Consider the following 26149-nt stretch of genomic DNA (forward strand, 5'->3'; position numbering starts at 1 on the left):
TAAAGATCCATCTAACTCCCCCTTTAAATTTACTCACCATCCCAGCATCCATCGTACTTTGGGAGAAGTAGTTTGTCCTCAACTCTGTTTTAAATTTGCTACTTCTTATCCTCATCCTAGAATGCCCCACAAGAGAAAGCATTTAAGAACATAAGAACATAAGAAATAGGAGCAGGAGTAGGCCATCCAGCCCTTCGAGCCTGCCCCGCCATTCAATAAGATCATGGCTGATCTGTCGCTGCTCAGTTCCACATTCCCGCCCTCTCCCCATAACCCTTAATCCCCTCTCCTATCAAAAACCCATCAACCCGTGTCTTAAAAATATTTAGCGAGGCAGCCTCCACCACTTCAACGGGCAGAGAATTCCAGAGATTCACCACCCTTTGAGTGAAGAAGTTCCTCCTCAACTCCGTTCTAAACCGCCCCCCTTTTATCTTGAGGCTGTGCCCCCTAGTCCTACTGTCTTTTTTGAGCGGGAAGAGTCTTTCCACCTCTATCCAATCCATCCCATTCATCATCTTATACGTCTCAATGAGATCTCCCCTCATTCTTCTAAACTCTAACGAGTACAAGCCCAGTTTATTCAGCCTCTCCTCATAGCTCAACCCCCTCAACTCCGGTATCAGCCTAGTAAACCTCCTCTGCACTCCCTCCAAGGCCAAAATATCTTTGCGCAGGTGTGGTGCCCAAAACTGCACACAGTACTCCAGCTGCGGCCTCACCAATGCCCTATACAGCTGCAGCAAGACCTCCCTACTTTTATATTCAATCCCCCTCGCTATGAAGGCCAGCATCCCATTCGCCTTCCTGACCACCTGCTGCACCTGCAGGCTGGGTTTTTGCGACTCATGCACAAGGACCCCGAGGTCCCTCTGCACCGTCGCCTGCTGCGGTTTTTCGCCCCGTAAGTAATAGTCCTTCCTACCATTCTTCCTACCAAAGTGGACCACCTCACACTTGCCAACATTAAATTCCATTTGCCATTTCCTGGCCCATTCGCCCAGCCTATCTAGATCCTTCTGCAGACTCTCCACACCCTCCGCACAATTTGCCGTTCCCCCAATCTTGGTGTCATCAGCAAATTTCGACACTCTACACTCGGTTCCCTCCTCCAGATCATCTATATAAATGGTAAAAAGCTGAGGCCCCAGCACCGACCCCTGGGGCACTCCACTAGTCACCATCCGTCAATCCGAATAGCACCCGTTGATCCCCACTCTCTGCCTCCTATTTGACAACCAATCCTCTATCCACGCTAACACCCTACCCCCAACTCCATGTCCCTCGACCTTCTGCAATAACCTCTTGTGAGGCACTTTGTCAAACGCCTTCTGAAAATCTAGAAAGACCACATCCACCGGCTCTCCTCTATCCACCGCCCTAGACACATCCTCATAGAACTCCAGTAAATTTGTCAGACACGACTTCCCTTTAATGAAACCGTGCTGCGTCTGCTCTATCAAGCAATTCCCTTCAAGATGCCTCGCAATTTCCTCCTTAATGACAGATTCTAACATTTTACCTACCACAGACGTTAAACTAACCGGCCTATAATTCCCCGCCTTTTGCCTGGTACCCTTCTTAAACAACGGCGTAACATTAGCCGTTTTCCAATCATCCGGCACTTCCCCGGAATCCAGCGACATTTGGAAAATAACCACCAAGGCATCCACTATCACCTCCGCCATTTCTTTCAGAACCCTCGGATGCATTCCATCCGGTCCTGGGGACTTGTCCACAATCAGCCCCTCCAGTCTGTCGAGCACCGCCTCTCTGGTAACAGTAATGTCATTAAGACCCTCCAGTCCTACCACCTTTCTATCGCTAACACCCGGCAAGTTATTCACGCCCTCCTCCGTGAAGACAGAAACAAAAAAGTTATTCAATACCTTAGCCATATCCCCATCCCCTACCACTAGGTCCCCTTTCTCATCCTCTAAAGGACCAACATTCACCCTAGCCAGCCTCTTCCTTTTTATATATTTATAAAAACTCTTGCTATCCTTTTTTATATTAAGCGCTAGCCCAGCTTCATAGTTTCTCCTACCCTTCTTTATCAACTTCTTTCTCAATCTTTGTTGACATTTAAACCTCTCCCAATCCTCTTCTCGCCCACTACTCTTAGCTACTCTAAATTCCTCCGCTTTTAGTTTAACACTTTCCTTCACCTCCTTCGTTATCCACGGCTTATTACCTCTCCTCCTACAGTCCTTTTTGACCATCGGAATAAATTTACGCTGAGCACCAAGAAAGATCTCCTTAAAGATCCTCCACTGCTCCTCAACAGACCCTCCCTCCAACGCGCTCCCCCAGTCCACATTCGCCAATTCTTCTCTCATCCTGCCGTACTCCCCTCTATTCAAACAAAGGACGCGTGTCCGGGAACCCACTTTCTCCTCCTCCATCTGCACCAGAAACTCCACCATACAATGATCACTCTCCCCAAGAGGATCCTTCACCACAAGGTCCCTAATTCTACCCGCCTCATTACATAGCACAAGATCCAAGAGGCTATAGAGCCTCCTAACCCTATATCCACGTCATTAATATAGATTGTTAATAGCTGGGGCCCAAGGACCAAACTCTGTTGCGCCCCACTAGTTACTTCTTGCCATTAAGGAAAAAAAAATTTTATCCTGACTGTCTGTCATCTGTCCATCAGCCAGTCATCTATCCAAACTATTAAATTGCCTCAATCCTATGTGATCTAACCTTGTGAATTAACCTTTTGTGTGGCAACTTATCAAATGCCTTCCAGAAGTCCAGATATACTACATCTACAGGACCCCCATTATCCATTTTGCTTTTTACATCTTCAAAGAACTCTAGCAAATTAGTCAGACATGGATTTGCACCAACTTTACTTTATCCATATCTTTTATCACTGGTGTACCTCAATTTGACCACCCGTCATTCTTCTGAATTCCAGAGACTATGGGCTTAAACCATTCAACTTCTCTTCATACGACAAACCCCTTATTTCTGGAATCAATCTGTTGAACCTCCTCTGAACTGCCTCCAATACCACAACATCTTTCTTCGATAAGGGGAGCAAAACTGTGCGCAATACTCCATGTGCTGTCTCACCAATGCCTTATATAGTTGCAGCAACCTTCATATTACCTTACCTTTTTATATTCTATTCCTTTAGCCACAAATGCCAACATTCCACTCACTGTCTTTATTGTCCGTTGTACCTGCATGCTAGTTTTCTCTGACTCGTGAATGAGAATACTAAGATCCCACTGCTCCGGAATACCCCGCAAGTCTGTCCCCATTTAGATAATAAGTCTCCTTCCCATTTTTTCCGATCAAAATTCATGACCTCACACTTATCCACGTTAAACTCCATCTGCCACATTTTGGCCCATTCTCCTAACCTATCCATATCCAGTTGTAAGGCTCTTATTTCCTCATTGCAGCTTATTGTACTGCCTATTTTGGTGTCATTTGCAAATTGGGCTATAGAGCCTCCTAACCCTATATCCACGTCATTAATATAGATTGTTAATAGCTGGGGCCCAAGGACCAAACTCTGTTGCGCCCCACTAGTTACTTCTTGCCATTAAGGAAAAAAAAATTTTATCCTGACTGTCATCTGTCCATCAGCCAGTCATCTATCCAAACTATTAAATTGCCTCAATCCTATGTGATCTAACCTTGTGAATTAACCTTTTGTGTGGCAACTTATCAAATGCCTTCCAGAAGTCCAGATATACTACATCTACGGGACCCCCATTATCCATTTTGCTTTTTACATCTTCAAAGAACTCTAGCAAATTAGTCAGACATGATTTGTCTTTCATGCTGACTCTGATGGAGCGTTTTGACTTTCCAAATGCCCTAATATTGCTTCCTTGATAATTGATTCTAACATCTCCCCAGTAACAGATGTTAAACTAACTGGCCTGCAGTTTCCCACATTTTGTCTCCCTCTCTTTTTGAATAAAGGTATTACATTAGCATTTTTCCAATCCATTGGAACCTTTCTAATTGGTTTCTTGAGAATGATGGTCATCAAATGATGTCATTTCCCATTGCCCCCTAATTGGTCCTCTTAAGATGTCAATTACTTGTGGGCCCTCCCTCATCATTAAACATAGTTTGTTACTTTACACACTTCTTGTTAAGGTGTTTCATGATATCATCCTTACCCATGTGTTTCAGATAGGGGAAATATGTTGTAATTCCCTCATGATTGATATCTTGAGTTCATTGTCTGAGACTTCATTTAATTGGTATTACATCAGGCCTATCAGTGACTTTCTAGAGGTCATTTTGGGTGATGTTATGTATCTCTGGTTATTTGGAATGAGTAACTTTCCTTTTAAAACAAAGGATAGAGTGGTAAGGTTGCTTATAATCTGAAAACTAATAAAGAAGATGATAAAAGTGCAGATTGTGTTATGTGTAGAATATAGGATGGAATGGTTTGAATGTCTGCTTTTGTTTGAGATAAGGCAGCATGTGAAGTTTGGGAAGATTCATCTGTCCAGATGTCTAATTGATCTATTAGTATCAGTATGTCCTGCAGGACTTCATTGTTTTGCCATAGTGTGTTTCAGTCTTTTGTGTAAAAACTAGAGTAAATCCTGTTGGTTGTTTCAGTGGGAGTTTCAAAATGAATTTCCCACACTCTGCACTGCAGAGTGCACATACGTGATCTACACAAAAAAGCAGGCGGCGGGGCCTATTTTTGCTGGAGAGCCTAACAGCATAGTGCTGAGTGGGCCACTGTGCATGCACCAGTCTGTCAGTGCCAAGACCAGTGCATGTGCAATAACCCTGCATTGTTGGCCTATCGATTCGCTGGTGAGTACTGCAACCCGCAAAGCTGGCCCTCTAACCCAACCCCCCATGGCCTGATAACTGGCCTCCCGGATGTGTCTAGACCAGCCTTGACACTCCCCACCCCCCCCTCCTCCCTCAGTAGGCCCCAGCCCTTGGCATTGCCTGGTGCCTGATGGGCAGTGCCAAGGTGGTTCCTACGATTGCCACTTAGGCCCACTGGCACAGCTGAAGGGACAAAGCTGGCATTACCAAGGTGACAGTACCCAGAGGGTACTGCTGGCTCCTGACCCTCTAGGGGGCCTTAATAGCCACCCCCGCCCCTTCACTCCAGTGAGGTTGGACTGCCAGCTCCCTGCAAGTGGGGAATTATAGTAAACCCTGCTGGAGTAAACCCCTGGCAAGCCGTGGCAGGGTGGGGGAGGTGGTTTGGGGGAAGAGGAGGGAGGGAGGCTAGTGGGCCCAGAGACTTCAGTCCTGGGCCCACTATTGAGATATAAAATATAGTTAAATTCTGGTTACATTTCTGGCGCAGAGCTGACTGCATCCCAAATCCGGCTGCCGGAGACTCATGGCGCAACCCTCAAAATGGCCTCCGTTTGAGTCTCCCAGCTCCACCCCATCACCCATTCCCCCACCCCTCAAAGTGCCTGACTAAGCCCAAGATAGGGTCCAATGCCTTATTTGTCAGCTTCAATTTTGTTTATCTCTCTTGTGGGGACCTTGAATTGAATTCAATTGCTTTTTGGAGCAAGCAAGGAGTGGATTTGCGTTTACCTAGTCCACCCTGAGCATTTGCCTTGTAACTTTAAAAATAGTGTGCTTTTTGTTGTATCTGTCATATAAGTCAATTGAAAATACTAAGCTTACAAAGTTACGGAAATTACATATGAAATCAATGCTTGAAAGTAATTGGTGTGTTAAGTATAACACAACACATTCCACTAATCCATTTTGAAGTTTAAAAGAACTGTAGTGTTACAGAATTCTAAACTTACAAAATCAAAGGTTGTTACATATTGTGAAATAAAGTGACTGCTTTTAAACATCACAAGTTAAATTGCACTAATTTAATGCACAAGGCTGAATATTTAAGCACTTGTTTTTCTTTGTACAATAGTCCTTGCAACTGATAATTTCAATTGCTAGGGAGATGGATGATTCCACGCCAGTAATTGTTCAATTTTGATGTCTTGTATCATTGCCTTATGGGCCATATGTTTTTCCCCCTTGTCAAGTTTGAATGTGATGAGCTAGTGTCTCACAATTCAGCATAAAATCATAGTGGGTTGACATACTTTGATCACTTGACTAATGCCAATAAATAAGCTATAAACTAATCCTAAATAATTATCAAAAGTAAACTTCCCTGTTGTGGTTTTCATTGATATAAAAACAGTCATATGTTTTTGACTTTCAACTGTTTAACCTGGAAATCCAATCTAGTTCAGCCATTGTGGAGATTCATGCCAAAGAATTTGAATATGTGTCATTGAATAGCAGTAAGGTGAGAGAGCTCTGACTGATCTTTCTACACCTTAGGGCTTGATGATCTGTACCCCAAGGGTACTAAAGGAGGTTAAAGTACTGGATGCATCAGTTGTCAACTCCTAAAACTCTGTATATCTGGAACAGTTCTGGCCCATTAAAGGATGGCAAATGCAATCCCACTTTTTTAAAAAGAATGAGGGAGAGAGAAAACAGGGAACCACTGACCAGTTAGCTTAACATCAGTATGTAGGAAAGAGGTAGGGAAAATGCTTGTCTATTATAAAGGACATGATAGCAGAACACTTAGAAAATATAAACTAGATTAGACTCAAAATCAACATGGCTTTATGAAAGAGAAACCATGTTTGACAAACACGCCGAGATTTTTGTGGATGTCACTAGCAAAATAAATAAGTAAGAACCAGTGGGTGTGGTACATCTGGATTTTCAGCAAGCTTTTGATGATGTCCCACCTAAGAGGTTAGTGCGAATTTTAAAGCATATAGGATTGGGGTAATATATTGACATGGACTGAGAATTAGTTTGCTGACAAGAAACAGAGTAGGAATAAATAGATAATTTTTACACTGGCAGGTAGTGACTAGTGGGGTCCCGGCAGTGATCAGTGCTTAGGGCCCAGTTATTCACCATATACGTCAATAATTTGGATGAGGGAACCAAATGCAATATTTTCAAATTTTGCTGTTGTCACAAAACTTGGTTGGAATGTGAGTGGTGAAGAGGCTGTTAACAATTTTAAGGTGATTTAGAGAAGTTGAATGAGTGGGCGAATATATGGCAACTGCAGTATAACAAGGATAAGTGTTAAGTTATCCACTTCAGATGGAAAAACACAATGACGGTATTACCTAAATATTGATGTACAGAGGGACCTGGGGGTGTCCTAGTACACCAGTCACAAAAAAGTAAGCATGCAGGTACAGCAAGCAGTTAAGAAGGCAAATGCTTTGTTAGCCTTCATTGCAAGAGGGCTTGAGTAATGGAGCAAGAATGTCTTCCTGCAGTTTTACAGGGCCTTGATGAGACCACACCTGGATTATTGTGTACGGTTTTGCTCTCCTTATCTAAGAAAGCATATACTTGCCATAGAATGTAGTGAAGGTACACCAGACTGATTCTTGGGATGGTAGGATTGTCATTTGATGAGGGATTGGGTTGACTAGGCCTGTATTCACTGAAGTTCAAGAGAATGAGAGGCTATCTTATTGAAACATATGAAATTCTGTCAGGGCTGGATAGTGTGGATCAGTGGTGATGTTTCCTCTTGCCTGGGGAGTTTAGAATGAGGTGTCAGTTTCAGGATATGGGGTAGACCATTTTAGATTAAGATGAGGAGAAACAACTTCATTCAGAGGGTGGTGAACCTGTGGAATTCTCTGCCACAGAAAGCTGTGGAGACCAGGTCACTGAATATATTTAAGAAGGAAATAGATTTCCAAACTCTCAAGGCATTAAGGACTGTGGGGAGAGAGAGTGGGAATACATTACTGAGATAGAGAATCAGCCATGATTATACTGAATGGTGGAGCAGGCTTGAAGGGCCAGATGGCCTAATCCTATTTTTTTTAATGATACATTAGCCTATTGCACTGTGGTCAGTTGTCGCACCTTCTACTGCTACCCTAGGTGACTTCAGCTGATGTGAGTTCAGCAAATCTGGGACTTCACTGCTACATCTGTTGGCAACAAAATTGTTAGGAACAAATAAAGAATTCTGCAAGAATGCAGAAGGACGATTTGTCAGCTTTTGTGAGGAAACTCTTCATATTTCCCCTGTCCCTGTCTTTTACCCAGTCTTTTTCACTTGTATTCTGCAGCTAAAATTAGAGACCTGCTACTAGAACTTTGGTAATGTCACTACACAACTGGCTAATAGAAGTGTGCACGTGCAGACCACAATGACTAGACCATTTCATTTTACGGTTTATCCTTTCTACTGATGTGCCTCTCCATATTTACTTGACTGAGATTATTGCTCTGTGTGAGCAGATGTTTGTCTTGTATTCAGCATTAGAGAGTAATATTTGATCACACTATTCCATCTTCAAGGATGATGAGCCATTATAGATTGGTAGATAATATCAAGAGACTTATTTTAGCAGCCAGTCATCTGATCAAGCACATTCCAGCAAAAGGAGGTATGTATAACCTGATTGTGGAAAATTCTGGATTTTGCAAAAGAAAACCTGCTTTTGTAAATCAGGAGGAATATGGAAGTGACCAAAAATTGTAATTTGATTTTGTAACCATGGGATGGATGAATTGATGATGTTGAATGAACAACAATGACACTACTTCAAAATAATTCATTAAAAAGTGCAGTATTTTGTGGTGCTCCTTGAAGCATGACAAGGTTTAAATACCTTTTGGTTGCCTATTTTGTGCCAAACATTATTGTCAAAAGCAGCCCTCCCATTGTTAACGATGCTGAAGTCCAATTGCCTCCCATTTGGTCAGACCTCACAACATTGGACCCAGTGTTTACACAGAGCGGAAACTCCTCAGAAGAACAGGTATACCACTTGTTAAATTCTTCATGTTTCACCTAGAAATTAAGCGGCATTTCTTTCCTTTTGTAGGACTTTGTATTCGGCAATATGCGTTGAAATGGCTTCACAGGGATTTGTCGTCGCTGCTGTAGAACACAGGTGAGAAATCAAACTTGAAATCCTACTCAACAAAATCTTTGAGCAAATTGCATCTGAATTATGCATCTTAACTGCAGACTTAGAAATATTGTTGGGAAAAGCAAGAAAGCATAGAATGTTCAGCCAGAGGATTTTTGTTCAGTTCACTAGGTAACTTGGCACGAATGAATTCAAATCCCAGCAGTAATTAATGGTCCAGCTTGCTTACCAGCATATGTAAGGAGTTTGCCAGGATTTGTAGCTGGAACACCACTTAATAATGTAAAACAAAGTAGGTGCTGGGTTTGGACAGTGCTGTCAAATGGTACAGTCTGATGTTACACACTGTTGCCATTAAGCACCAGTGGTGGAGGGAGTTGGTGTTCATTGATTGGCATCCCATCCGCAAACAGGCTGCTTTGCCCTGCATGACATCAGACTTTTTGAGTGTTGCTGAAGCTGCACTCTGCCAGGAAAGTGAAGAGTATCCTTTCCACTCTCTCTTGCATTTCCACCTAGTTTCTCACCTCCTCCAGTCATTAGCTCCCTATTGTAGAGCAAATTCTGCTTCATCCCTTTATTTGTGTGTTGGTCCCACCTTTCCACTCTCATTGGCGTCTTTTCTTCCCCATTTCTATGGGGATCTGTTAGCTAATGCACAGTAAGAAGTCTGACAACACCAGGTTTTAGTCCAACTGATTATTTGATAGTAAACGCACAAGCTTTTGAGGTTTCCCTCTTCGTCAGGTGAATGGAGAGTTCTGGCCTCAGACAGAGCATATAAAGCACAGACAGTTTAGAGATTACTGATTAGAATGCGAATCTTTACACCTAACCTGCTGTTCAAGTCCTAAAGTGGCTGACAATGTGTGTGGAAGGAGCACTGATCACAGGTTAAAGAGAGTGTATTGTCTCCAGACAGCACAGTAAGTGAGGTTTTGCAAACCCAGGCAAGTCACGGGGGTTACAGATAGTGTGACATGAACCCAAGATCCCTGTTGAGACCGTCCTCGTGTGTGGAACTTGGCTATCAGTCTCTGCTCAGCGACTCTGTGCTGTCGTGTGTTGTGAAGGCCGCCTTGGAGAACGCTTACCCGAAGCTCCTTCCACACACATTGTCAGCCACTTTAGGACTTGAACAGCAGGTTAGGTGTAAAGATTCGCATTCTAATCAGTAATCTCTAAACTGTCTGTGCTTTATATGCTCTGTCTGAGGCCAGAACTCTCCATTCACCTGACGAAGAGGGAAACCTCGAAAGCTTGTGCGTTTACTACCAAATAAATCGGTTGGACTAAAACCTGGTGTTGTCAGACTTTTTACTGTGTTTACCCCAGTCCAACGCCGGCACATCCACATTGTAGCTAATGCACAGCCAGACTCTACTCGGCCTGGAGGAAAAACTCCTGTTCCAGGTGACCCTCCTGCAGTGCAACAAAGGCACTTGTCTCATGGCTCCAGCCTTTATTGTTCCTTTTTACCTATCAGGATTCAAAAGATTTGGTTCTTATTTTCTTAAGCATATGGGGCAAAGAAAGAATAGTAAACCTCTGTTGAAGTAACGTGGGAATCGCATGCTTGGATGGTCAGGGATTAAAGTGTGGTAGAGTCATGAAGGAGTTTAAATGTAAGGAGGGACATATTTAACTCAATTCACTGGGACAAGTACAGGAATCATTTTAGTACAGTAGTTTGCATTTATACAGCATCTGCCAGAGGTACAATCAGACAAAATGTATTTTGAAATGCTTTGAAGGATCACCAAAAGGTTCATCAGAGAAGTGTATTTAGGGAGAATAGAGAGGTGTTTGGGTTCAGGGAAGGACTACCAGATGGTATAGCCTAGATATATGAAGATGTGGTCATCAAATGTAGGGCAAAGAGAGAGAGGGTATTCACAAGATGTTAGTCAGAAGAATGAGTATTTTGTTGAGCTGGGCTGAGGCTGAAGGAAGTTAAAGTGATAGGGAGGAGTGAGACATGATTTATAGTTGTGGATGATCATTTTAAATTTGAAGGGTTGGGAAATAGGCGATTTGGTTTCATTCAACAAGGAGATCATTGAATAGAGCTTGGTCTGCGATGGAGGCCAGGGAATTTGATGGTCAAAACCAAAGGCATATGGTTGCTGATGGGAGCCAAACAAAATGCCGTCAGTTTTTCTAAGATTTAGCTAAGGGAAATGACATCTCATCAGAGTTTATTGTCTGGCTGAGGCAAAATTGCAGCCCTGTGAAATGCAGGAGGTGCTCAAACAGACACAGGAGGAGAAGCCATTACAAAAAATTAATGTCTATGATGCAGTTATGAGTGGAAATAGGAGAAGTAACAGAGAGGTGGATTGTAAGGAGCAGGATGGATTGAATGATTACATGTAGTGATCAAGTATGTTGAGAAATAGTTAGCCACAGTCACCCAGGGTGTCACTATTTTGACCAGAGCAATATGGTCAGGCAGAAACTCAGAGATGAGACTTAAATAGTTTCAAAGAAAAAGCTGTGCAAGAGAATTTTTCAGTAAATATCTGAGAATATTACAAAATAACATTGTTCTATTATATATTATGTGTAGACAGCTGAAGGAATGTTGTGTCTGTTTGCAGATATAGTTAGTGTTTGCTGTATGAAGGGGAAATCTGGAGTCTAAATTATGAATATTTACCAAAGGAGACAGCTGTGTCCAAAAACCCACTAATAACCAATTTTCCTCATTTATTCAATCTTCGCAAGTAGTCAAATATTTCCTCAATCCCACTGGGGACAAATTATTTACCAGTGATATTTCAATGACTATGTTGATGTGGTTTTGTTTTGAGGTGGATTCTGTCATGTCACAGAAGTTTTCCATTTCTGAAAAAAACGCGCTATATGTTATTAGATTCTCCTCCAGGCAATATTTATTTTTAATCCTATAGATATTGGGATAACTTATTAATTTTTCATGTAGACATTTGACAGATGCTGGCCAATGAATTAGGTCAGACTGATTTACATTCATTTAGTCTCTGCAGCCATTGAGCAATGTTGTTGCCCAGCTCCACTGTTTTTGGCGTGTCAGAGATTCTTCCTAGAATAGATACCCATGACCTTCCAGCATCAGCAATCTTTCAACATAGCACTAATCCTCCAGAGTTTGGAGGAACTACTTCAATTGTTGGAAGGGAATTTCTGTTCAAATGTAATTATGACACTTGTACGTGAAGTGATCAATACTAAATGACACTGCTCTGTCTCTTCCTCACCAAACAAAGTTTACTGAAAGTTTCTTCACTGAAGCTGAACCATTTTCAACAAGAATACCTGTTTGTAGCCAGCAATTTTCTTGTAAGATAATAAGTTGCCAAATATGGAAGAGTGCCATAAAAATCCGAAATAATAGTTTGTAATCTTCATTTCATAGACTAGAGATTTCCCCGGAAATTGGCAAAGGCCAATGGCAGGCAAGAAAAGCAGCGTTGAGTCCACCAATACTGATGGCAGCTTCCAGCTGCCACCCTCACCCCCTGTATAGTGCGGCATTTAGTGCCAAAAGTGTTCAGCCATGGGTTGCACACCGTATTGCTGGTGGGGCGGCCTCTGATTTGCTTGCCCCATCATCACCTCAGCGCTGCAATCATCGAGGCGCCACGTTTAAAGGCCACCACAGCACACAGTAGGTTGCTGGAAAGTGATGGTCTGCCAAGTAATCTGCCTCCTGAATTGCTCAATGGAGTAGGGGCCTTTTTTACTCATGCTTGGGAAGAAAATCAGCTAGCAAGGGAGGTAGTGGCAGTGGCAGTGACTGTGAGTGTGAATGGCCTGCAGAAGAGGACAGCCATCCAATGCCGCAATCAGGATGAATGATCTTCCTTCTGCGATGGTATGCCACTCTTCAACTTACACACCCATTTCACATCCATGTTGATCTCACTCATTGCCAGCTAGGCACTTGCTGCCTCAGGCACACACATTCACCTCTCCTGCCAGTTTGTCCTCATCACCTTGCCAGTCACACTCACCATTGGCACTTGCCAGACATCCTTATCATCTGCCCAAGCACGTGTCCTACCTACATTCTCTCCATCTGTTCTCAGGAGAAACTGGCTCACAATACAAGGGAGAGATCCAACACAGATGGAGGGATGCCAGATCTCAAGGTCCCCATGAACTTTGAGGAAAGAGCCATTCAGTAAACCGGGAGAATGTCGACTGTTCCTATGGTAATAAACCAAGTGAGATCCAGCACTGCATCATTCATCAAACAATGTACTTGAGTTCTGTCTCCTGTTTCTCAGGGCCCTGCCACGCCATACCTCAGCATGAGCAAAATATTCAGGCTGCAACTTTAGCCTTTTCACGATATTTTCTGTTCCCATCACTGATACCATCCACATTAGTGGGAGCCGAAAATCCCGGCCTAGCTCTGAGCAGACATTATTATTGAATTCCAAGTGTGAAAATGAATAACTTCAGTAGTTTATTGGCAAAGTGGGTTCAAGATTCTTACTTTTTAACTCGTTTGCATTTTGTCAAAAATAAATAATTCCGAGATTCATGCCTCTCAGCTGGAATATTTTGCTGATGCTGATGCTGATGTATTCTCTTGTTAAGGGGACAGACCAAAGGACAGGTCAAATTTCACGGGTCACTGCTAAGCTAATGAGAAAAGGGCATTAAATCTCCACAGTGCCTAAGCTAGTTGTCTTGTATACGCTGTTAGTACTGGAATAATGAATGGCAAGTCGATATAGGCAACTGGAGAATTGCAAAGTCATCAATTTGAAACTGGTGAGTTTGAACACTATAGTTAAAACTGTGTCGATCCTCTGCCTGGAATGTGTAGCACTTTGCAGTAACTGCCTATTTTCTATGTCTGTTTCTTAGAGGTTTTCTAGATCCGAAGGCACAGAATGTATCTGATTCTTGGCATTAGCAATTTAATAGCTTTGTTTTGCAGTCTGTGTAATCCTAAAGTAAAATTATGGCCAACTGTAATGCTGACCCATCGCTGATCAGTTAATCCATTTATGGACAAAAGATCAAGCAGACAGATTTGTAAATATTAACCTCTTGTTAAATTTTTTGGCTAATGTAATCAACATTTATTGCATGAAACATCTTTCTTGAAAGCAGGCCAATAGTGAGGCATGAACGACGCCACTGTTTGAATTGTGATGGGGGAGGGGGGGCTGCCCTTTAATTTTAGTTTGATATCAGGTCAGCTTTAAAAATGCCAGTTCTATCAGGCTCCACCGCACAAAACATACCCACCCCCTGCTTTTTTTTTGACAGTGTCAGAAGATCTGGATTGACAACCTAGCTGTGTTTATGGGAAGAAACAAGCTAGCTTTCAGTTGGAACTGGGACTTTGCCATTTCTTTGGTAAATTCTACCCTAAATTTCTTTTATCATTGGGTCTATGTTAATTTCCCTAGATCCTGCCACCTGCTTCCCAACTCTACTCTGGACTTGCTAATATGTAAATTCCTAGCTACAATCCTATCTACATTGCTGCTGGGCCAGTGGTTACTTTTCTGGTTCAGGTGGAGCTCTTCCCATTTCAGTGCTGACCCATCACTGGTGCCATTATCTCATGAAATGAAATCCCTCCTTAGCATATCAATCTATCAGCAATGCATTTAGCTTTCTGGTCTTATTTGTCCCATGCCATTAGCATATGGCTCATTAGCAATCCCAAGATTACCATTCGCAGGGTTTTTTTTTAAAAAATTAAATCCCAACTTCCACTATTTCTTTAGCAAGTCATCCTCCCTTTTCTCTCCTGCGTCTGACGTGGGTCTTGACAAATGGGTCTTTCCAGAACCCTCTCCACTTGCTGCAAGATATATTGGCCAGCAAGGTGGCACAGTGGTTAGCACAGCTTTCTCATGGTGCCAGAGACCTGGGTTCAATTCCTGCTGGGGTCACTGTCTGTGCAGAATCTGCACGTTCTCCCTACGTCTGCGTGGATTTCCTCCGTGTCCCCGCTTTCCTTCCACAATCTGAAAGATATGCTGATTAGGTGCATTGGCCATGCTAAATTATCCCTCAGTCTATCCGGAGTGACGACTAAGGGGTTTTCACAGTAACTTCATTGCCGTGTTAATGTAAGCCTACTCGTGGCAGTAATAAATAAACTTAAAAATATCCTTCGCTCTTGCAACAAATAGAAAACAAACTCTTCTTGACTCTTGGTCACATCTGCAGAAAATAATATCTGTCTCTCCAATTGTAAAATTCCCAATGATTACAACCATTATTTTCTGCATCATCCTCCTTTGGACCGGCTCCTGCTCTGGTGCCAGTTGCATCCTCCTTTTATCCTGTACTGTACTTGTTAGATGGGATCCACACATACAGGACCTCCTTTGCTATATCCCCCTTGGCTTCCAATCCTGTTGACTGACAGACCCATTTCTTCCCCCCCCACACCTCCCCCCAACCCCTGCACCAGTGCTTTCCTCTAAAGAGTGAAATTCTTTCACTCTTAATAAGTTGGAGTATCTCTAACTTTCACTGCAGTTTCCAAGCTGGAGTCACTCAAGGGAAACATTGTGTTTGCTGTCACTTCTAATCTATCTCTTATTTATTTATTAGCAATGATTAATGACCACAACTGATAGAATCATATGAGGTGATTTTTCTGCCCCATTTGACATGGGCATAAATCCCTTTGTGGCTGGAAACGTTCGCAAGAGGGACATGATGGGATTTACGCTGAGCAGATCTCAAAATGAGATCTTCCCCATCCCATGCCGGCAACATAATTTGTTCATGCCCTTGCTGGGTGTAAACCTGATTACCATTCATTTAAATATAATTAAATATTTAAAACAGTCTTAATGCTATTTCTTCTGAGAACATCGTACATCACACCAGCATGTGGGAACATAACGCTGGCAGGAATCACTACTGGTCTTCAAAAATGGAGACTAAGAGTGATTACATTGACGAGGAATCGGAGGCCAGTGTAACCCCCGGGTAATCAGGGACATGACAGTGGCACCCTGGCAGTGCCAACCTGGTTGATACTGTCAGGGTTGGGACCTACAGGGGTGGGGCCTGTAGGTGATCCAGGATTCACTTCATGTGTGAGGGGGAGGCGATGGAGCATCCGATGAATGGAGAGTAAGAGGCCTGATGCTGATGATTAGAGATATTGGGGTCTTTAACGTTGATTTTAAAGAAAGAGCACTCTGATCTCTCTGGAGCTGGGTTTGCTGACGTCTTTAGGCCCAGCTCCTAACAATGACAGTGCAAAACATGCTTCTGGCTTTAAAATGGCAAAGTGTGGGAAGATCTGGAGAGAAAAACTGTCTGTTCCTCTGGGGAGAAACACATGGTTTTTAGTCTGAACCTGACACTTTGCCACTTTTTTGAGGAAAGTTCCACTCCTTGTATTAATCAGCTGATGCAATAGTTTGATTTGAAATTAATTACTAATTACTGATTTATGTATTCTCACAGGCAGAATTTGTGTTTCATTTAACTGGCCATGAGTAGTACATTTGTGTAATTCTTACCTCAGTGAGAATTCCAATTAAATAGTTTGGGCAGCAAGTTTTCTCATTTTAAAAATAGAGAGGGTCGTTTTTTATCCCACACTTGGCTGGATTTTAAATATGATACCTCACTCAACTGTCTCATACGCAGGAAGGTTAGATGCAAATGATAGTAAAACAATATGGTTGCAAGTTATAATCATCTCAGTCTCTTTCATGACAGGCCTGTAGTTTCTCAGATGGAGCTGGTGCTTTATTGTTGTCTGTCTGGCAAAACAAAGGATTCTCAGTGAGTTGCAAAGCTTCCTATCGTCCAGTATCCAACAGGTTGTTATTTCTTAGGTAAACTCAAAAGTTGGCACAGATTTGGAGGAGTCTTTTTCCTACTCTCGAGGTGTAGCTGTTTATTGATGTGGTTGCCTGGATGGGTTGCAGCTGGTTCAATGGCTTTCATTGGCATTCTCTCTGTCTGAGAGCAGCTTCTTCTGGTCTAAAAATAGACAAACAAAATAGTTTTCTCATCATGTGACCGCCATAAGTTCCGAGTTCTTTTTGTTTCAAACAAAGGCTAATGTGTCTGTTTATTCCAATCATTCTGTGTTGTTGTTCAGCATCTTTAGAGTTCAAGACAGTCATTGTCTTTCGTGTTTGAATGACCCATTCAATTTTAAAATTACCCTTTTGAATTAGTTTCAACATCAGCCTGGAATGTCACTTTTGTTCTCTCTTGAGGAGGGAAGCAGTTTGTATTCAAAAAGTCACCAATGTTTGCAGCTTTTTGCTCAGTTTTAAAAATATAAAATATTGACAAAGTCCAAAATATCCCACAAGCAGATACTTGTGTAAATTAACTTTGTTTAAAGACAGTTTCACCCACTTAGACAAATTTGATCCTTCAGATCTATTTTAGTATACTTAGCTTCCTATGCCTGTTTGTTCCTAAAGGAAATAACGCTCTTGATTAATGAGATAAATAATAATCACTTGGCTGTGATTTCTCAGTTTCTCTGCTCCTTGCTGTGTGCTGACGATACCATGTTTTTCCTTCTGTTTGGTGTCAGCTGCTGTTCATTTCCATCGCTTCTATAAATATTGATTTTTAATAGTTATGTTGCAGACACAAATTCCATTGTTAGGGATTTTCCATGGCCTTTCTGCTGATGTCACTGTCATTGTGGGCAAGTGGGAGAATCTCCAGCACGTTGGTCTGTTTAGCAGGGAGGGACAAAGAGGATGAGAGCAATAGTTGTAGGGGACTCTATAGTTAGGGGTGCACTTAGACGTTTCTGTGGACATGAAAGAGACACCAGGATGGTATGTTGCCTCCCTGGTGCTAGGGTCTAGGATGTCTCTGAATGACGGAAAGCATTTTGAATGGAGAGGATAAAAGCCAGAGGTTGTACATACTGTTACTAACAGCATAGGCAGGAAGAGTGATGAGGTCCTGCAGCAGCAGTTTAGGGAGTTAGGTAGAAAGTTAAAAAGCAGGATTTCTAGGATTGCAATCCCAGGATTACTCCCTGTGCCACGTGCTAGTGAGGCTAGGAGTAGGAAGATAGTGCAGCTCAACACGTGGCTAAACAGCTGGTGTAGGGGGGAGGGTTTCAGATATCTGAACCATTGGAGTCTCTTCCGGGGCAGATGGGACCTGTACAAGATGGATGGGGTTGCATCTAAACTGAAAGGGCACAAATATTCTGGCCGGGAGGTTTGCTAGTGTCACACAGGAGGATTTAAACTAGTTTGGGGTGGGGAGGGGAGGAAGGGGGAACCAAAGCAAAGATGAATTAACTGAAGAGGAACCAGAAAGTAGAGCCAGTAAGACTCAGAGAAACAGCAGGTAGGGTGAGATTACTAATCAGAGAGGGTCTGGTGGACTGAAGCGCATTTGTTTCAATGCGAGAAGCGTAACAGATAAGGTAGATGAAGTTAGAGTTTGGATTAGTACTAAAAACTATGATGCTGTTGCCATTACAGAGACCTGTAATTGGCAACTTAGCATTCCAAGATACAGATGTTTCAGGTGGGATAGAGGGGGATGTAAAAGGGATGGGGCAGTTGCACTACTTGTTAAGGAGCATATCACCAGGAGGATACCTTGGAGGGCTCGTACAACAAGGCAATATGGGTAGAGCTCAGGAATAGGAAAGATATAGTCACAATGTTGGGGGTTTACTAGAGGCCACCCAGCCAGCCAGCGGGAGATTGAGGAACAGATATGTAGGCAGATTTTGGCAAGGTGTAAAAGTAACAGGATTGTTGTGGTGGGAGATTTTAATTTCCCCTATATTGACTGGGACTCACTTAGTGCTAGGGGCATGGATGGGGCGGAGTTTGTAAGGAGCATCCAAGAGGGCTTCCTGAAACAGTATATAGATAGTCCAATTAGGGAAGGGGCCATACTGGACCTAGTATTGGGGATTGAGCCCTGCCAGGTGGTGGATGATTCAGTTTGGGAACAGTGACCACAATTCAGTAAGCTTAAAGATACTGATGGATAAAGATAAGTGTAGTCCTCAAATTAAGGTGCTAAACTGGGGGGAGGCTAATAACAATATTAGGCAGCAACTGAAGAATGTAGAGTGGGGGCAAATGTTTGAGGGCAAATCAACATCTGGCATTTGGGAAGCTTTCAAGTGTAAGTTGATAGGGATTCAGGACTAGCACATCCCTGTAAGGATGAAGGATAAGTATAGCAAGTTTTGGGAATCTTGGATAACAAGAGATATGGTGAGCCTAGTCAAAGAGGAAAAAGGAAGCATTTGTCAAAGCTAGGAGGCTGGGAACACACAAAGCAAGTGTGGAATACAAGGAAAGTAGAAAGAAACTTGAGCAAGGAGTAAGAAGGGCTAAAAGGAGTCATGAAAAAGCTTTGGCCAGCAGGATTAAGGAAAATCCCAAACCAGGGAGAGGGTTGGCCCACTCAACGACAAGGGAGTGAATCTATGCGCGGAGCCAGAGAAAATGGGCAAGGTATTAAATGAGTACTTTGTGTCAGTATTCTCCAAAGAGAAGGACTTGGTGGATGATGAGTCTGGGAAAGGATGTGTAGATAGTTTGAGTCATGTTCAGATTCAAAGAGGAAGAGGTATTGGGGTTCTTAAGAAACATTAAGGTAGACAAGTCCCCAGGGCCTGATGGGATATACCTCAAAATACTGAGAGAGGCAAGGGAGGAAATTGCTGGGGCCTTGAGAGAAATCTTTGTATCCTCACTGGCTACAGGGGAGGTTCCAGAGGATTGGAGAATAGCCAATGTTGTTCCTTTTGTTTAAGAAGGGTAGCAAGAATAATCCAGGTAATTACAGGCCGGTGAGCCTTACATCAGTGGTAGGGAAATTATTGGAGCGGATTCTTCGAGACAGGATTTATTTCCACTTGGAAATAAGTGGACGTATTAGTGAAAGGCGACATGGTTTGTGAAGGGGAGGTCGTGTGTCACGAACTTGATCAAGTATTTCGAGCAAGTGACGAAGATGATTGATGAGGGCAGGGCAGTGCATGTTGTCTACATGGACTTCAGTAAGGCCTTTGACAAGGTCCCTCAGGGCAGACTGGTGCAGAAGGTGAAGTCGCATGGGTTCAGAGGTGAGTTAGCAAGGTGGATACAAAACTGGCTCGGTCAAAGAGTACAGAGGATAGCAGTGGAAGGGTGTGTTTCTGAATGGAGGGCTGTGACAAGTGGTATTCCTCAGATCAGTGTAGGGATCTTTGCTGTTTGTAATATATATATATAAATGATTTGGAAGAAAATGTAACTGGATTGATTAGCAAGTTTTCGGATAACACAAAGGTTGGTGGATTTGTGGATAGCGATGAGGACCATCAGAGGATACAGCAGGATATGACAAATATGAGGTAATGCATTTTAGAAGGTCTAATACAGATAGGAAATATATAGTAAATGGCAGAACCCTTAAGAGTATTGATAGGCAAAGGAATCTGGGTGTATAGGTAAACAGGTCACTGAAGATGGCAATGCAGGTGAAGGTAGTCAAGAAGGCATACAGCATGCTTGCCTTCATCAGCTGGGGTATTGAGTTTAAAAATTGGCAAGTCATGTTGCAGGTTTATAGAACCTTAGTTAGGTCACACTTGGAATATAGTGTTCAACTCTGGTCGCCACACTACCAGAAGGATTTGGAGACTTTGGAGAGGGTACAGAAAAAATTTACCAGGATGTTGCCTGGTATGGAGGGCATTAGCTATGAGGAGAGATTGGAGAAACTTGATTTGTTCTCACTGGAGTGATGGAGGTTGAGGGGAGGCCTAATAGAAGCCTACAAGATTATGAGAAGCATGGACTGAGTGGATAGTCAGAAGATTTTTCCCAGGGTGGAAGAGTCAGTTACTAGAGGGCATAGGTTTAAGGTACAAGGGGCAAGGTTTAAAGGAGATGTATAAGGAGACTTTTCACAGAGTAGTGGGTGCCTAGAACTCATTGCCAAGAAAGGTAGTGGAAGCAGATACGGTAGTGACTTTTAAGGGGTGTCTTGACAAGTACATGAATAGGATGGGACTAGGGGGATATGGTCCCCAGAAGGGTAGGGGGTTTTAGTTAAGTCGGGCAGCATGAGGGGGCTGAAGTGCCTGTTCCTATGCTGTAATTTTCTTTGTTCTTTGGTGTTGCAATTAGCATTTTATGCTGGGTTGAGCCATATAGACCACAGTAGTGTTTTGTGGTCCTATGTCTATGTTCCCTAAGAGATTTGATATTATAACTTTATTAGCTTTGATGATAGCCCAAAAATTGCTGGAGTGGCACATCTTTCACAAACAATTTGATCTTGATTTTTTTACCCTTCAGGTAACATATGTTTCCGTCGCAAATTGTGAACCGATAATGGCACTAAAATGTCAACATCACAGCTGAAGTCTATTGAACGTTGTGGACAGTGCCTTAACGAATTTTAAAGATAGAGAAAGAAACAGAGCAAACATTGGAGAAAAGAAAGGGTGAATTAGAGTCTAATTAGATATAGAAAGAGAAATTGCTGTCCTTTGAATGAATAAAAAAAGACAAACAGTCCTCTCACCTCACTACCCCACCCACTCTCTCAGTGGCTCCTCATAGTCCTGATACTAACCTATGCCCTTCAAACTACCCTTTGTTCTTGCCCCTTCTATGCCAATTCACTCAGAACTCTTTGACAGTTTTGACATTTCCAAAACATTTATGCACTTTTTACACAAACTGTTTACCTTTTAACTCTTCCAAAAGGTGCCTTACCTCTCCCACAAGGTGTTGGGGGACCATATCCAAAGGTTACTTTGCCTGTCCAAAGGAGTATTCTGGATATTCAAAAGAATCTATCACGTTCAAACCAGTTGTTACCTGCACATTTTGAGGTTCACATGTCTGGCCTACCAAAATCACATTTCATTGGAGGCAGCTGCTTTTGTAAATCAATCAGCTGTGAACCCCAGTCTTACTCCAGCAGCCCCCCCGCCCCATATGAAAACAGGAAATGCCATGATTGGATGCAAGTATAGAATTTCCGAATTTTCAGCCATTTCTGGGATTTTTGACATGACCAAGAACCTCCTCCATCAGAGTGATAATTTGGGCCATTCTTGTTTGTCCCAAAGTTATTTTATGAATGAAATCAAAGAGTCGAAACAGATGAACATCCTGAAAATATTGCCATCAAACATTATGCAGAATATGGATGACAAGATTAACACAAAAATACTGCCAAGGCGGATAAAAAAAAATTTAGAAAACCACTAGGAATTACTTACAACCTCAGAGAGTGAGATTCCAGTTACATTGTTCTCTTCTTGTGCTGTAAAGTTGTGTTTTGTGTCAGGCTGATAAATCATTCACAAGATACTTATGACATACCCTTAATGACTGCAGGGAGACTAATTTGGATTTGTGGGGTAAATCCAGCAATTTGATAAAATGCATTTGATTTCAGTGGAAAAGCTTATGGGGGGGAAAAAAACTTCAAATTGGAATAGTATTTCTTTACTTGCCAGTATTACAGGAGCAAGCTGTCTGCAGACAGCTATCTGAATGTTTCAAATTGTCCTTGTAAAACATTATTTTACATTTCTAATATCCATCAGTCCATCAACTATAAATATTAATGTGCAACTTTTCCCCTTTTCAATCCTGAACTCTAATAGAAAAGTGTCAACAAATGCTAATATTCACCATGAGATTGGAATCTTATTATGCAGTACAATAGTCTATGTGAAAGTGACTGTGAAAAGCTGAGACATCATTTAATTAAGTTTCTGAAACACTAGGATTACTTGTGCTGAAAAAGAATTGGAAGCAGGATAAGGCCATGTAACTCTTCAAGCCTGCTCCACCATTCAATAAGATGATGGCTGAGCTTTCCATCTACTGATTCAAATTGAATTTTTGATTATATGAATTCTGATTTTTTTTTTTTAAATAAAATTTCTGAAACAAAAATTACCTTGTTCACTTTCAGGGATGGATCAGCTTCAGCAACTTACTACTTTGAAGAGAAATCTAAAACAGTCAATGAAGCAGGAGAATCTACCTCAGTCACTATCCCAGCACTTCCTTTAGATCAGTTGCAGCAGAAATGGCTTTACTACAAACCACTTAAAGCAGGAGAAGAAGAATTCCCATTACGGAATGTCCAGGTAAGGCAGAATGAAATTGTTCCTACTCACTGGGTAAATTATTTCTGTTGTGATTGCCTCCATTAATAGTTTTAACCAATTCCATTTAACTATTTAATTATTCAGTGACAAAGTATTAAATTTCTTTTAACAGCCAGTATTCTCCCAAAAAAATTCTAAGTGTTGAATTTGTGTGAAAACTGGAGTAAATCGCGCTTTTTTTTTCAGCGGGAGTTTCAAAAAGAGTCTCCCACACTCTATGCACTGCTGAGTGCCCAGTGTGAAGCATGCTGAAATTCAGTGAGAGGAACCTTTCCCCACTGGAGAGACTGGCAGCATAGTGCTGAGCAGGCCACTGCGTATCTGCTGATCTGTCAGCGCCAAGATCAGCGCATGTGGAGTGGCCCATGTCTGCCGGCCTCCAGATTGCTGGCCAGCTCATTCGTAGGCCAGCCTGTGACCCCCACATCACCAATCTTGTGCACACCCCCCCTCCCCCCGCCACCACCACAGCCCAATTGTTGGCCCTTCCCATGCCTGCTCAGTCCCAGCCTTGATTCCCCCACCCTGACAGTGCGCACCCCCGCAGCCCCAATTGCTGGCCTTTTTCCCTCTGTCGCTCAGCCTGATTGCAGAGGGGCCCTGCCCCTTGGCACAGCCCTATGCCCAATGGGCAGTGCCAGGGGCACAGGCTGGCAGTACCAAGATACCAATGCTCAGGAGACATGCTGGGGGGCCCCCCGATTGATCCCCTTCATTCAAGCAGGGTCAGGCAGCCAGCTCTCTGAAAATGGAGAGCTACTGTAAACCCTGCTGGAGTAAAATATTGTTGGTGGGGGGAAGGTGAAAGTCTGGTAACCATATTTAAATTAACATTTAAATAATTTACGCAGCTCCCTGCCAATTTCCGACGCAGATGTGATGCCACTGGAAATCCAGTGCTGGAGATGCTATCATGGCAGGATGCCCAGTGCAGATTCCACGCATTGGGTACTGCTTGAATCTCTTGGCCGGCTGTGCTAAAAGATTAGCGTAGCGGGGTGGGGAATCCCCCCCAATATCTTTAATTATTTCAGTACCTAAAACTATTCAGATAAGTTAATCACTGCACCAAGACTTGGCAGGATTTTCTATATGTTGAAAAGTATTATTTGATAATGTTTATTTTTCTGAAGCCATTTCGAAGTAGCCATTGTTCTCAGTTAGTTTGTTGTTCATAATTTGCAGGTACATCAGAGAGCAGAAGAGTGCATCAGGGCCTTGAAACTGCTCACTCATATAAACATGGGAAAGCCAATCCACAATGTATTTCCACTAACATTTGATTTCACTAAAATGAAGGTATGAACATATTTTAGCATTGTTTATTCACAGGGAGAACACATGGTCAAATCTTGCTGTGGCAATTTAAATTTTTTTCCACTGTAACTGAGAGACAAACCTGCTTACAGACTTGCTTGGTTTACTGTCCTCTTAGGAAAGGAAACTTGCTGTCCTCTGCCAGTCAGCACTATGTGTCCTGTCCTGTATAGTAACAAGTTGCACATTCTCACCTCTCTGAGTAAAGGTTTTTCCTGAGTTCCTTAATGGATTTATTGGTGACTATCTTATTTACACTTCCTAGTTTTATTCTCCCACATAAGTGGAAACATCTTCTCTGCATCTATCTTGTCAAACACCTTCAAAATTTTAAGGACGTCTATTAGGTCCTAACTCGATTTGCTGTTTTCCGGAGAAAGATGCAGTTTTCCAGCCTTTTCTGATAAAAGCACTAAAGGAAACAGCTATATCCTTTTTTGTAATGTCTCAGGGCAATCAGGAATAAAAAATAACATCTAGCCTTGCCAGCAGTACGCACATCTGATGATTTTTATAGTTTCTGCTTTTGGTCATTATATGCATTAGGGAGCAAACACGTACATTTCCTCTTGGCCAGAACACTATGTGTTCCGTGATTGGAGTTTTTGAAAATACTTGGCACGGGCAGATTTAAAACTGTTCTGCTCAAAATTTTCAGTGTTTTTCTTTTTAAACTTACTAATAACATCCTATAAGTTGTAACACCAAACAATTGTACTTGTTAAGAACTTTGCTGATATTAGATGTGAAGGTATCTCAAAACCCAGAAGGATAACTTAGAGCACCAGTTGGTAATTCTTTATTACAATTTGGTATAATGTGAGAAAAGATATGCAAACCAGTGAAGAAATATCCAGTCTTCTTGTAATCATTCATAGAAAAGAATGTTTATTCATCTGTAAAACGCACAGCAAGAAAGGCCACAATACAAAATACACTTAACTACAGTAATGGCTGTACAGACAGTAAACTTGAATTAAACATCTGTGTTCCTAAACTCCAGTGAGAAAAATATCACATTCACCTAAAACAAATATCCCATTAAGTAAAACTTTGAGTCAAATCTAGCACAGTTATCACACACAATTTATATTTTATTTTAGGAAGCCTTCTTCTGGTAAAATCTTTGAGGTTTTCCAAATAACAACTTCTCAGCCTAGAAACCTGCTTTTGGGAAATCTTCTGTTTCCAGCTGGTGGTGGCTATGATCTTAGTTGCTCAGAGGTGCTTCTCTCTGCACTACAGAACTAATCCTGATATATCTTTTCTCCACTTTGATCTTATCCTATCCAAATAGCTCACCTCAGATGTCATGCTTTTAGCAGGCAAGTACAATGTGCATTCTGATGTCTCCACATTGAATTCCCACCTTTTGTAGTTCTAACACCTACAATTTTATACTCTGCTGTTCTCTACTTCACTTACGTAACTATCTATTTCCTTTGTTAATGTCTATTTAACCTGCTGCTAAGCCAATTCACATATCAAAAACCATTTGGAGAAGCTGAATTCTTATCAATTCCCTTTTATTCAATTCTTTAATCTTTATTTTGTCCAGGCTCCTTGACAAACTGCAGTCTCCTCCTGCCTGGTGTTTTACATTTATCATTCTATTATTTTCACCGGCATTTCATATTTTTGCACAAATTCTCTCATACCCTCTTTCTTGTGCACATTCAAGTTGCTAATTCTGTGAGCTTTTTCCACACATAGCTCAAATGTTGGACATGCTTCTTCAAGAGTCTCCACATTAGATCTGGCACATCCACATTCACAAATAACT

General features: G+C 42.1%; 1 protein-coding gene across 4 annotated transcripts in view; it reads left to right on the forward strand.

Moving 5' to 3' along the window:
* The window catches only part of pla2g7 (phospholipase A2, group VII (platelet-activating factor acetylhydrolase, plasma)), a 64452-nt gene that overhangs the window by 28099 nt on the left and 10204 nt on the right, over positions 1 to 26149 (forward strand). For all 4 annotated transcript variants that reach the window (XM_080192201.1, XM_080192198.1, XM_080192197.1 and 1 more), the window contains 3 exons: positions 8880 to 8948; positions 22851 to 23028; positions 24235 to 24348. In XM_080192201.1, the coding sequence (XP_080048327.1) occupies positions 8880 to 8948; positions 22851 to 23028; positions 24235 to 24348 (361 nt within the window). The remainder of the gene's footprint in view (positions 1 to 8879; positions 8949 to 22850; positions 23029 to 24234; positions 24349 to 26149) is intronic.

This window comes from Carcharhinus amblyrhynchos, chromosome 7 (assembly GCF_965287045.1).
Source record: "Carcharhinus amblyrhynchos chromosome 7, sCarAmb.v2.hapA, whole genome shotgun sequence".
Classification (NCBI taxonomy): Eukaryota; Metazoa; Chordata; class Chondrichthyes; order Carcharhiniformes; family Carcharhinidae; genus Carcharhinus; species Carcharhinus amblyrhynchos.